General features: G+C 49.3%; 2 protein-coding genes across 2 annotated transcripts in view; both read right to left on the bottom strand.

The window, feature by feature from the left end:
• The window catches only part of LOC137789807 (rho guanine nucleotide exchange factor 9), a 34,285-nt gene extending 27,177 nt beyond the window's left edge, over window positions 1–7,108 (bottom strand). Inside the window, exon 1 of the mRNA XM_068583705.1 lies at window positions 7,017–7,108. The gene's annotated coding sequence lies outside the window, so the exon portion shown is untranslated. The remainder of the gene's footprint in view (window positions 1–7,016) is intronic.
• On the bottom strand, window positions 666–12,689 carry LOC137794154 (uncharacterized). The gene is made up of 6 exons (XM_068590814.1): window positions 12,559–12,689; window positions 9,740–11,437; window positions 8,248–8,574; window positions 7,243–7,369; window positions 7,017–7,123; window positions 666–725 (listed from the first exon to the last, which is right to left on the bottom strand). Exons 2-6 carry the CDS (start codon window positions 11,351–11,353, stop codon window positions 666–668), a joined length of 2,235 nt encoding a protein of 744 aa, XP_068446915.1. The 5' UTR covers window positions 11,354–11,437; window positions 12,559–12,689.
• Window positions 12,690–13,397: the final 708 nt, after the last annotated feature.

The following is a 13,397-nucleotide window of genomic DNA, read 5'->3' as shown; positions in this document are numbered from 1 at the left end:
GGCTAGCTTATGCTAAGCTAAGCTGCTGGCTGAGGATGCACATCTACCCCACGGTGGTGTATCAAACTTCTCGCATAACTCGCGAGAAAGTTAAGCACATTTCCGCAATAAAAACTAAATCACGGCGGTATGCAGTCAAATAAAAATGAAATAGGAAAGATTCAATTATGTTATTATATTATGTTGTATTTAATTTGAATATATTCATAGTTTTTTTCGACTAGAGTCCCTATATATGTTCTATTTATTGGTCCCTCTTCTGCGCTGACCAGCTCCTTTACACATCCATTAAGCCTGGCGAAAAGTGAAATCCCTGCAGCTCCCCTCTCTCCATTGAAGGCGTAGTCAGTCTGAAATGTCCCACAGAGGAGAAACAGTGCACTCGGTTAGAAGACACTATAACAAGCTCCCCAAAGACGCCGCTGGAGCTTCTTTTTTTTTCTTCCACAAACTGCACAATGAAAAGAAAAGCATTACGGAGAACTGCTGCGATATTATTCATTTATGCTTCTGTTTCGGCGGCGGCGGCGGCGCCGCCAGTGTGCACTTAATTAAAGCCGCGCGATTGGTCATTTGAGAGCGCAGCTGCGGTGGCGGAGGGGGGGGGGGGGGGGGGGGATGGAAAATCAAATGACCTATGCTGTGGATCTGTTCGTCGGCCGCCCTCAGCCTGAGAGTGTGCTGAGCTCGCTGGTGTCATCATTCATCAGAGCGGTGCCGGCCACCTGCGGCCCCAAAAAAACCCCGGGAGGTGAGAACAGTGTAGTGTCTCGCCCGTCCTTCCCCCTCAGCTCTCTGGACGCGACATTTGGACGCAGTGGATATTTGTGCAGTGTTTTTAGAGACAGCCGACTCACCTCCTCTAATCAACCGCGTGTGATCCGGTCGGCGCTGTAAGACAATCCCCAGCGCCGCCTGTCCTCTGTGCTAAAGTGATTTTTACATTCTCGCTGCTGCCACGCGACGAGAGTTCAAAAGCAGAACATCGGATTGAAATGCAAAACTCTGCGGTGAAACCATATTTGGGTGCAGGGTTGTTTGGTATTCTGTGTTTCTCAGCACCTTTTTTTTTTTTTTTTTTTTTTTTTACATCTTGTTGATAGGTCAGCTCCAATGCCTGCCATCAAAAGACTTCATAGGCTCCTGCCGGATGTATAGTGCTGCTCTCCTGTGAAATATTCACCACCGAGCTCTGCATGTCTGCACCGCCGGGTGCGTAATAGAAACTCGCGGGCTCTCATACACTCACAGGCACGTCTCAGGACACGAGAGGCAGGTGTTTTTTGTTTTTTTTTCACGGGCCTGGAGGGACGGACCGATGGAGTGAATAAAGGGGGAAGACGACGTGAGGCAGCGGGGGGAAACGAGTGTGTGTGTGGGGGCGGACGTGAAATGAGAAGAGGGGGAAATAGAGCGATGGAAGTGATGCGAAAAAGGGAGGCGGATGGGGATGAGGATGGAGAGGGAGGGTGGGGGAGAAGAGCAAGAAGTCCGAGCAGCGGCGCGGGGGTTGCGTAATACGTGGACGTGTTGAAGGGTTTTTACTCGGCGCCGCATGTGGTGGAGCGGGGAGCCCGAGAGGTCAGAGGCAGAAAAGTTAAGCTAAATAATGTACACGAGAAGTGGCAGCTGCCAGAAAAATACAGCCCATCCTTCACAAAAGGCCTGCAGGATACATCCTAACTAGCAGCACACTGTACAGGCAGTTAGCTTCTGTCTCATTATTTCAGGGCAGGGACAAGGAGCGGGACGCTGCCGCATGCTATTCAGGGTACCGCTGCTTCAATTAACGTGTATTTAAATCACAGCAGTTGTGTTTTTTACATTTACAAAAATAAAATCGCCAAAAGCCGCACAGGCTCTCCATCATAACATTCATGGGTTATTCGCTGCTCGCTCGAAAGGTCATCGCTAGTACTCGATTACAGTAAATGTTAGTTTAAAGCTCTAAATGCACAATGCAGTCAAACAGGAAAATGTCCCAAACAATGTTTCTGTAGAAGTGCTGTCGCTCAAAAAGCCCCGGGGTCACAGTAGAGGACCGCCTCATTTACCTGCAGCAGAAAACCCGAAGACAGGAAATGTTTTGACTGACATTATTTCCGGAAAAAAAAAAAGGATTGTCTCAAAGCGTCTGTGGGGAAATTTACAAGCGAGGCGGATCGCAGTTTGCCGCTGTTTTGGAAGATGCGGACAATTTATGCAAAACACACATGATCCCCGAGACAACAGCCAGCAGATATTAGCCTGGAAGTTGACAAAGCAGCGAGATGACAGCGACCTAATCAGGTCTGAATAATGTATCGGCGCCACGGGTGAGTGCAAACACTCGCCTGCCGAGTGTCCTCATGTCCCCGGTGGTTCCATTTTTTGGAGCATTTCGAAGGGAGAACTTCGAAATATGCTTCATAGAGTGAAAAACTTCAAATGTCCACGGGTTTACAGTTTTATTACGGGTTTGTTCATCTTAGATCAAGGAGATATGGGGGAAATAAAACACCTTGAAAGAGCTCGAAAGAGCTCGATATTGATATTGCGGCGATATTGTTGGGTTGGTGGTTTCACAAAACATTTACACAATGGGACTTTTGTAATGTGGACATAACGACTAAGTAATAAAATAACTTGAACGGTCTGGTAAGTTCAGAAAAGTATTCCACATATATTACAATATTCAATATCTGAGACGATATCAGGTCTCAAATCATAATATCGATATCATATCACTATATAGAGAAGCCCTCGGTCGTCATATCAATAATTGCGTGTGAACTGTTATTAAATTGGCATGTGGAAGGATTTGGTTACAGGTTGTGCGCACGAGAAAAGCCGACGCCAAAAAGTTAAGTTTTTAAGAAAGATGGATAAATGATGTGTCTTTGTACTGAAGTCATGTCAATCCAATTGTAATTTCTGCGTCTCACAAACTTCAAGGTGCCACTGGACCCCGGCAGGACCTGCTCTCCACACCGCGTCCTGCACCTGCACCGCGTCCTCGAGAGGGAAGGAGTGGAGGAGGTTGTATTGATACGTAGACGTATCTAATCCTGGACCGCCGTTGTGATAGTCGAGTGAACAGAACGTCTCCACGGGAAGTTATCAGTGGAATTAATACAGACATAAAACTTCCACAATCTCTCTGTGAAAGGCATCTGCTACACATTTCAGCCTGTGGGCTGTCTGCTCTCAGATGCTGCTGTCAGATAACAAGGGATCATCATATTACCTAACACAAGGTGACATTCTTCTGAGTCGACTCCAGAGCAGAAAAAAAAGTTATCCCAAATATAAAAACCTGTCAAATAGCCCTAAAAACATTTACACAATGCGGCCGTTGTGCATTACACAAACAGCACGAACTGATGACTGTGGGTTAAAAAAAAAAAAAAATCACTTGAGCGGCCTGGGAAAAACTCACCAATGATACAACTGAAGCTGGGTAACAAGCACCGGAGGGCCCGAGGCCTTAAATAGTCTCACAGCGGGAAAAAAGCGCTGCGTGTTGAGACGATGCTTCCACCAATATATCCCAACTGTCCTAACGATGGCAGGGGCGAGGAGTGATGATGGAAGGGTGGAGATACTGGCCCTGATGAGGTTTTTTTTGTTGTTTTGTTTTAAAAAAAAGCCCAGCTTCAAGAAAGCACAAACCCAAACCTCTGCATGCACGGGCATGCACGGGGCTGACAAAGATATGAGCATAACGCAGACACACTGTAAAACAGGATACACCGGTGGAGGAGAATTAACACAGTTCCCCCGAGTCCCTGGGAACATGCAGCCATCTGAAATAAAAGTGAATGTGGCTTTTGTCGGGAGCAAAGGAAACCCTCTCATCAGTTATATAAGAAATAAGGCCCTGAGCCTCTCTGTCTGTCTCTCTCTCTCCCTCTCTCTAGAAGCACACACCGTGCATGAGTCGCATGTCTATGCATACGACAACAACAACACACACACACACACACCTGCTAGTTAAAAACCTATTCTTTTGAAAGAAACAGCCCGCGGAGGCTTTGACACAACCACCTGCTCAGATTCAGACGGCGGCGATGCTGTTTATTAGAGCCCGATGCCTCCTGCAGAACAGTATGAGCTGGTGGCTGTGCAGTAAGCCACAGCGGGTACCTGTGGCAGAGGGGGGGGGGGGGGGGTTACGATGTCCAATGAACACTGATAAAGGAGTCTAGTTCGCCTGTGGCTCAAAGAGCGCACCTGCACATCACACACACACACAAAAAAATCAAATAAAAGCCCGGGGAGGGGGGGACGGGGGAGACGGGGGAGGGGAGGGAGAGTCAAAATGCCACCGAATCACGGCGCGCTCGGCAGAGATATGCATCGCCGGACCGGTGCTGTTCCTTCCTCGGCAAAACGATGAAGCCGTCGACGCGATGACTCACGAACCCTGACGGATGAATCCTGAACGCATCGGGCGTGCACGTGAGGCGTGCGTCAGAGGGAAGAGCGTGTATCATAGGCTCTGGGCCGAGGGAGGCAGATATAAACAGAATCCGTGTGCATGCGCGCGCGTGTGTGTGTGTGTGTGTGTGTGTGTGGTCAAATTAACAGCTGAGCGCTGGTGTGTGGAAAAAAAAAGTGCGCATGCATAAGTACTTGTACTTTTATTTTGTCAGCGCTGCCCCTCTGCTCGCCCCAGCGAGCCACCGCCCGCCGACTCGCGCGTTTATAATAAACAGATCGCGTTGCATAATGTGATTATGACCAGACAGACCTGGGTTCGCCCCAAACTCAATCATATGAGATTGCTCTTGAAACTCTTAATCTGCATGAAGCCCCTTAATAAGACGCCCCCCTCCTCTCTGACAAGTTGACAGCAGAGCTTCGGGCACGGCATTAGTAACACACAGGCAACTGTCCTCTCGTCTGCATGGGAATTAACAAAGACGGCCATTGCTAAGTGTTTGTTGTGAGGAGAGGAGAGGAGTAGAGAAGAGGAGAGGAGAGGAGAGGAGAAAAGAGGAGAGGAGAGGAGAGGGCAGTGACTAGAGGGAGAAATCCATTTAAATGAAAGGGAGAAGAGAGGCGTCAGCATTAGCAGTTAATCCACTGCAGTGAGAACGCTTTCTCTCTGCCTGCGGCCTCCAGGCTCTAGTCATCCTAACAGGAAGGCTGTAACACACACACACACACACACACACACACACACTGCACATGTATCCCAAACAACCGATCCGGTACCTGACATGAGATCCATTCTCCATGTAAACGATGCTCGACTTACCAGAAACGAGTCAGCAACACACAGATTTAACAACGTCGAAGCATCATCCATCCGTGTCACTCCACTACAGCTGCGTTACCGTGCCATGTCATGTCGTGCATTTAAAGTGTGTGTGTGTATATATAAATACACATACACGTATATTTACATGCTGCATATACAGTACATGTGCTACCTCCAGTGCTCAAGGAGCAGTCGTGAATCCCAGCATTTGAGGCAAACAAACTGCCCTCGCCATTCACACACACACACACACACACACACACACACACACACACACACACACACACACACACACACACACATTTCCAGTGTTGTGAGTCCATGTTCCCTACCCCAGAGGGGAGGGCCACGACACAAAAGTGCACACACAAAAGGGAGCATCTCTCTCTCTCTCTTCCCCACTCCGTTTCTCTCCCACCCCTTTTTTTCTCTCCTCTCTCTCTCTCTCTCTCTCTCTCTCTCTCTCTCTCTCTCTCTCTCTCTCTCTCTCTCTCTCTCTCTCTCTCTCTCTCTCTCTCTCTCTCACCCACACACTGTCTCTATTTAGCTCACACTTAAAAAGGCTGCCTAAAGATAGAAGCAAGGAGATGAACAACAGCCAGCGAGTGTCATGGCAACAACGTGCGGTGGCTCACAAACACTATTTAGACCAGAAAGGAGGAGAAAGAAAAGTCATAATCAAAGCCTAAACGCAGCGGCATGGCCTCAGTTTACTAAATTTCAATGCGTGGACGTGCCAAGGCAGAAAAGCCTCAGGGCGCCGCATTCAGCGGTAGAGTAGACACAGCATCGCTCATGAAAATGGACTTTTGATTGTACTACAAATGCTGCGGTTAATCCTCGCCGACTCCTCGCGAATACTTTGAATTTGAGTCTGAAAACGTGAGCTTCACTGCTCGGAAAAAACAATACGCGCCATGCCTTTTTACGCAGTAAAAGAAAGCAAATTACAGTCAATGGAACATCGCATGAGGGAGATTTAGCACGATCAAACGATGACGCAAACGGTGTCACGCGCTCTATGCGTCGCGCTTCTTTCTGTCGGCACTCGGGGTTGGACGCGGTCCCAGAAATGTTCACCGGCCCGTCAGGATGTTTCAGAGAAAAAACTCTGCGTCTCCTTGCAGTGGAATCTCCCCCGGGGGGCCGCTCGCACATCAAAGCAGCGATTCTCAAATGCCTGGTTTGCCCGCGTCGTGTTACTCCGATGTACTATTTTACACAACTGACACAGACGCGTCACACCGTTCTCGCCCATCCCAGAACACCAGGAATATGAAAAACGATCTCATGTCATGACTCTCTGTGCGCTTTGCCTGCGCGGGTTCTCGCCCGAGATGCAAAAACAAAAAAAAACAAACATGTGTTGTGTTGGGTGGCCTATTCATGGTGAGTAATGGCCCGAGAGTCCTGTGTGACATTAATCCACGTGGCCACCATCTTCACGGATCAGTTCCCTTAATCATGGGATGAAGCATTGACCAGTCATCTCCACATTATCAGCAGCAGCGAGAGGTCATTTGTCACACTCCCGCTCCGCGGTACGTCCGATCCTCTCGCTTACATCTGCTCATATATGTGCGTGTGACAGGTGGACGAACCCAGTGTGACGACGTGTGTAGTTAATAGCACGTCAATAGTGTTCATAGTGTGGTTCATAATCTGTACAACGTGGTCATATAAATCTCTCTGAAGCCGTTGAAAGCCTGACAAAAGCTAGATTAATCTGTATTCGTGTGTGTGTGTGTGTATGTGTGTGTGTTGGACTCACAATGTTGACCTGCAGCGGTTCTGATCCCGGTCTCAGCAGCCTCCTCCTCCTGCAGCTACCAGAGCCTCCGGACCGCAGGCGCACCGACGCTGAGGACTGCCCCATGTCTGGGGGCGCAAACGGATGATCGATTTCACAAACCCGCACGTCAATCAACAATCTGGATGTTAATGGGAAGTAAAACAACAACAACAACAACAACAACAACACACAACCACACGGGTACCTGACTGAGGAAGGAGCAGCGCCATGGCGGTGAGGGTGCTGGGGGGGAGCGGCAGGGAGCGGCACCGCAGGAGAGAAGCTCGCAGCGGGGGCTCTAACGGCGACACGCCCGGCGGGCGAGACAGGGCCTAGAGGGCACTGAGCGGTTAGGGCATCTCCTATAGTCCATAAGCGACTTTGATACACACACACACACAAGGTTGGATGGACACATTACGCTGCCCTTCATGTTACATTGCTTTGCGCTTACTGCCTTGTCCCCCTCCATTTCTTTTTTTTCTTTTCTTTTTTGCAGTGAATTGAAAGTATTTCACATCCAGGAAGTCTATTCTGGTGCATTGGTCGGTGTGCATGCCCTGCAGCAAACCATGAGAGACGATACATCACGCCAACCGGGGCGGTCTCGCAGGATAAAATGAAACGACTCTGAGTTAGGGCAATGAGAGGTAGAGCTTATGGGAGCGATGAGGCAGAAAATTGGCGACAGAAAAGAGAGAGAGAGAGTGAGAGAGAGACTGGGAGTTAGGAGGAGAGAGAAAGAGAAGTCTGGAAGGAAGGAAGGAAGAAAGAGAAAGAATGGGTGTGAGAGACAGAGAGCGAAAGAAAAAGAGGGGAGGTGAGCTGAGGGACAAGCAGCATCCAGAAATACTGGCCTCTATAAATGGGACGGAGCATGCATGCATTGTTGCAACTAACAGTGAGTGGTGTATACATATATTGGGTTAGCACTGGGCTGCCCTTCAAAGTCTGTGTGTGTCTGATTCATTTTAAGCTCTTTGTGTATTAATCAGTGAGTTGGTTGAGACAACGAGTGACACTTTGCCCTCCAACTTTAATTTTTTGCACTTCTGGGAATGCTATATTTACGTTTACTGCACATGAAGGCTTTTACACTGTATAGTTGCGTAGTTGAATATTCGTGAGGGAGCTTATTTGTCCTTCTGAAGTCAGTGTCTGTGTGTTTAACATTCAGTGAAATCACGCGTGAGTGCCTTTGACATCTTACTCTGTGGTGCAGCTCCGTGGACTGCATCTCCCTAGTGGTGACACTGGTCTCTATGACGGAGCGAGGCCGGGAGCGAGACTGTTGCAGGGTGGGAGCGGGCCTGCGTCTCCGGCGGCACAGCGAGCCCACCTCGCTGTAGTGGCTGCAGAGATCTCGGTCCGGGCTGGGCCTCCACGGGTCCAGCGAGGCGGAGGCCGGGCGAGGGCGAGGGCGAGGGCGAGGGCGCTTGTGAGGCGGCACAGAGGTCTTCTCTGTGCTCGAGTCGGGCCCGGCTGGGCCCGGCTGTCTGACGCCGCAGCTTGTCTGGCTGGCAATCTGCTCGCACAGCTGTGATTGGCACAGATACTCAGCAATTTGGCCCAGATAAAAGGTGCAACACTGCATTTCTTGTGCTGGGAATTGGGAGGGACGTCTCTACAGATTCAGTCAAATATACCTCAATTATATTTATTTATATCAAAAGATTCCACGAGCCATGAGCTCATGTTTCTAATTGCTATGCATTAGCGGCTACTGCCGAGAAAAAGCCCCCGAATGGCATTTAAACTTCAGAGAAAAGACAAAAAAAAAACAATAAACAGATGGCTCTAATATGTAAACAGTCGCTGAGTAGGGAGGATTTTCCTGGTGCCATCCTTTCTCCTCGATCAGTCGGGCTGCACATCAACACCTCTTCCCAAAGCACATATTCCCACAGGCCTCTGCATAATAACGCCCCTATGAGAGCGTGCTGAGTATTCAGATGTCACATCTCGTTTTTGTCATCAGCATTTAGGGCTAACGTGTCCTGACTCGTCGGTGTGACTAGGAAGGGGTGATGACTAATGCCTCCACTGGAGTGAAGCGGGGAAAGGGTGCCGTCATGCGGCGCCCACGTCACAGAGCTCTCGGGTTACCGCGGTCACGTACGGACAGCTTTGTGGGAAATAGGGTTTTTTTTTTTTCCTCGCAGGCCGAGCAGGAAGGGACGAGCTAACATGGTGTTGTCCACCATTGTGGACTGAGTGTTTCCTCCTCTCTCCAACAGATGGGGCAGAAGGACAGCAGCAGAGCGGCGGGGGCCTCCTTCGTTTCCTCGCAGGCGGGTGTCGCCACTGTTTTTGTTTCTCCCCGACAGTTAATGAACCACACCTAGGAACTTCTATTGTGAGGATATGAGCAACAGCTCTGGTGCTATTTACAGCCGAGTGAGTTGTTGATGATTTTAAGAAGCAAAAGAATGACCGTGGTTAAAAAATAAAATAAAAAATAGGGTTACATAAATGGTACTTTGAGCATTTATGCAGTAATTACGTGTTGCATGCTTTCGGCAATGTTAATGATGTGGAAAAAAAGCCTGCAATGGAATGTGGTTATGGCTTGAATTTGAGACACATTATACATAAAAATGCTGTTCAGCAACACAAATGACTGACTGCATGAGCAAATGCATTTATTCAAATTCAGCGGCTGGTTATTAGCATCGCTCACTTTGTGTTTTAAAGTCACATACCTTGAATATTTCCTCCGTGGAGTCCGTGGCTGCGGGTACGCTATTGGCCGGGCTCTCTTTATCACCTTGTTGTGATTGGACGCTCACTTCCTGTATCTGACGGGTGAACCGTGGAGCATCCCTGGAATCCCCCTCATTTCCTGTCTGCCCCTCTACCTTTTCCTCTTGACAGAGACGGCTTAATGGATCACTTTCGACCCCTGCTTCTGTTTTAATCTCTGCGGTTGGACCTGACTTGGCGATGTGATTCTCCACCACGGCTGTGGACCTGTGGTTCGTGTCTCTGTCTGCGTGTTTGTCTGCGCCCTCGCAACTCTGAAGGCCGTTGACGGCTCGAGCTCCTGGGCACGCCCTGAAGGCTCTCAGGACCACCTTCGGGGATCGGCCACCTGTCGCAGGTGCCGGGGCCTCGCTGTCGAGGCCGCCCGACTGGGAGGATTTAGCGGTCGCTGCCGATGACCGCGTCGGCTGGGGTTTCGGAAGTCCTTCGCCGTGGAGCGTCAGGGACACGCTGTGAATGGTGTCCACTGGTGGCTGCGGGGAACCCGCCGGTGTAATTTCTCCCTCTGGGGGAGAGAAGGAGTGCGTCGTCGTCCGCCATTTTCTGGCCGTCTCCGCCACGCTGTTGAAGAACTTGAACAGGCCGCCAAAGTGCCCCTTGGGGTCGGAGTGCTTTGGGGGCGGTGGGTGGAAGTCTCTGACACTCTCAAAGTCAACAGAGCCGTAGTCCGAGTCCATGGTCTTGTCCAAAGAGGGAAGCTCAGAGTCAAAGCTCCTCTCCGAGTAGACCGGATTGGCTTTCCCCAAAAGGGAAATCCTCCTCAGGTAACTCCACACGTCTTTTTGCTTCCTCCCCCGCCCGTGGTGGGCGCTCGGGCTGCCTTTGACGCTGGGCTCGTCGTGTCCGGCGGCTGTTTTGTTGCAGTTGTTTGAATTTCCCTGGCTTCTTTTTGTGTAGCAAACTCTTTCTGACAGTTTGCAACCATTCTGGGTCACGGCCTCTCCCGCCGCCGCCGCGGCGGGCTGGTGGCCGTCCGTAGGCGCCGCGAGGTCGATGTCTTCGAACGAGCAGTCGAATTCTGACGCGTGGCCCGCGTAGGAGTGCCTCTTGCCGCGGTGTCTGAGCGCGCTCCTGCCGGACTGCTGAGGAGTGCCAATATCCCGGCAGAAGGACTCCTCATCCGCCAAGGAGCTGACGAACTTGGCCGTGGACAACTTCCCCGTCTTCCCTCGAAACACGGAGGGGGATTTGAGCTTCTTGAAGGAGCGAACTTTGTCGGCGAACGAGAGCTTCGGGACGGAGGCCTCCCCGGGCAGGATCATGGAGTGGGGTCTGCGCTCCAGCTCTGGACCGGCTCTCTTTCGGTTCAAGATTCTCCAGATGCCCCCCGCGGCACGAGGCCTCCGGTTGACCTCCTGTCGCTCCATGACGTGGGTCTGAGAAGAGGCAGCCGGGGTCTCTCCCTGGCCCTGCCCCTCCGCAGGCCCGGGCCCGGCCTCCTGAATATAAACACTGCTGGTCTCATTCTCCACATCCAGAGACACATTAAACACTCGGTTGACAAACCCATTAGGGTTGTTGCTCGCGGGGGCAGGGTTGTCTGTCTGCTCCATCCTCTCTCATTCTACAGTGTCAGCTATCAGCTCCACTGGACGTCATGTCTCGGGGCTCTCTCTCTCTCTCTCTCGCAAAAACAACTGGAGGAACAAAAGATGTTCATGTTATTTATTCAAGAGTTCGACGTTAAACAGACGACCTCATCTTTTCACATCAAGCTCAATCTGTTTTATTCTGTCTCACAACATATGCCATGAATACAAAATAAATAAATATATATTAAATCATCTCAGTGTCTCACCTCCTACACGGGATGCCAAACGTTCAAGAATAATAGATAGGTGTCGTGCTACAAAACACAATGACAGCATTGGAGGTCTTGTGTTGTGATTGCCCCCCCCCTCCTCCCCATCCTAGCTCCGGCTGTGACGTCATCGCAGCTCAGATAAGCTCCTTCTGAGAAAGGGAAGATGCTCAGCAAGTGCCACGCTACTACATGTTAATTACCCCGTTTTCATAATCCCTTTAATGTATGGAAGCGAGCTGGTGTAATTGGGGCCTCCAGCACGCGTCTCTGTTGCAACACGAGATCATTGACAAAGATGTGTTTCGTGGCCTTTTCGTGGAAAAAAAGAAAGAAAAAAAAGTCACAATTTAATTAATGAAGAAGCCGATATGCTTTCTATGAGTGCTATTGAAAGAAAGACACGTTACTCGATCATTACACAAATGTAAAAATAAATAAAAGACACATGCTGGAAAAGCACTTGTAGGCATTAGAATCAGACATGTGACGTCACTTTACCGTAAATATCCGGTTATTGGGATAACTTTAATGCGGTGTTATCCGCTATAAAAGCCGTGTGGTTAAACGGTATAACGTTAAGCTACAACACCGTTTTGCTTCCGCAATGTCCGCAAACTTAACGAACCGTCACGTAAATAACGTAGAGACTCCGTACGGTGACAGGTTCACTTCCATGTGTGGTTCCGCGTCTTAAAGTCGTCTTTTTCCCTTTTTTTTCTTGTACATAATGGCGTCAGTCAAACTGACGAATTCAGTTTCCTGCCAATACCAAATGTCAAATAAGTCTCGCGCTTTAGTCGGTGGAAAACGTCCGCGTGCGTAAAACTTATCGATAACTTAAGAAAGTTTTTTTTTTTAATTATTATTTTTTTAAAGTGCTCCTCGAGGGAAAAACAACATCCCGTGTCCCCGCTCAGCACTCCCACACCCAGCAGGTTAACGCTGTAAACTTACCCCGGAGGAAGGCAACTCTCTCCCTGCCCAGTTTAAATGGGCATCGTCGTCGCGGTCCTTGAACGCACCACGCCGGCTCTCTACTCCTCCAGCGGGGCTTTAGTGTCCGTGAGTCCGGCTGGAGGTCTGCTGCGGCTCCTCCTGAGCTGTCATGAGTCTGGTGTTTGCCTCTAAACTCCGCCAGCGATCACCAAACTGAGAGAAACTCCCCGAGCGAGCGACGTTACCGGTGAACTCTTGCCCCGTAAGCTCCTGCAGACGCCGACACTCTGATCTGTGATAAAGCGCTCACGCAGACAGAGCGACACACACACACGCACGCACACACACACACACACACACACACACACACACACACACACACACACACGAACCCTCTCCACCCACACACACACTCACACAGCAACAGCTACACGCTGACACTGACACTTCAAAGTGTGTCTGTTTGTTTGCAAGTTTTAGTCATTATATATATATATATATATATATATATATATATATATATATATATATATATATATATATATATATATATATATTAGTCATATAGCTTACATTATTGTGCTTTTAGTCCTGTTTTCATCCCCTAGTTCATTCAAATCCGAAACTATTTCCCACTATTTGCCTTTATAGCATATGTTTTATGTCTACTCATGAGTCTTTTTTTCTTCTTTATTTGATGAATTAATAAGGCAGCACTTATCATCTTTAAAGGCGCATCGGTGAAAACAAGTGATTGACTGAACTCTGCTCTCACGAGCTGATCCTCCTTTGGGGATTTGCGTTGAATGTGAAAATCCTTCTATTGAAAAAGGGGCACAATGGGGAGCGGGAGCTCA

This window comes from Clinocottus analis, unplaced genomic scaffold (assembly GCF_023055335.1).
Source record: "Clinocottus analis isolate CAN_PGR_092001 unplaced genomic scaffold, fCliAna1.0.p SCAF_10, whole genome shotgun sequence".
Lineage (NCBI taxonomy): Eukaryota > Metazoa > Chordata > Actinopteri > Perciformes > Cottidae > Clinocottus > Clinocottus analis.
This window is presented reverse-complemented; position numbering and strand designations above follow the sequence as displayed.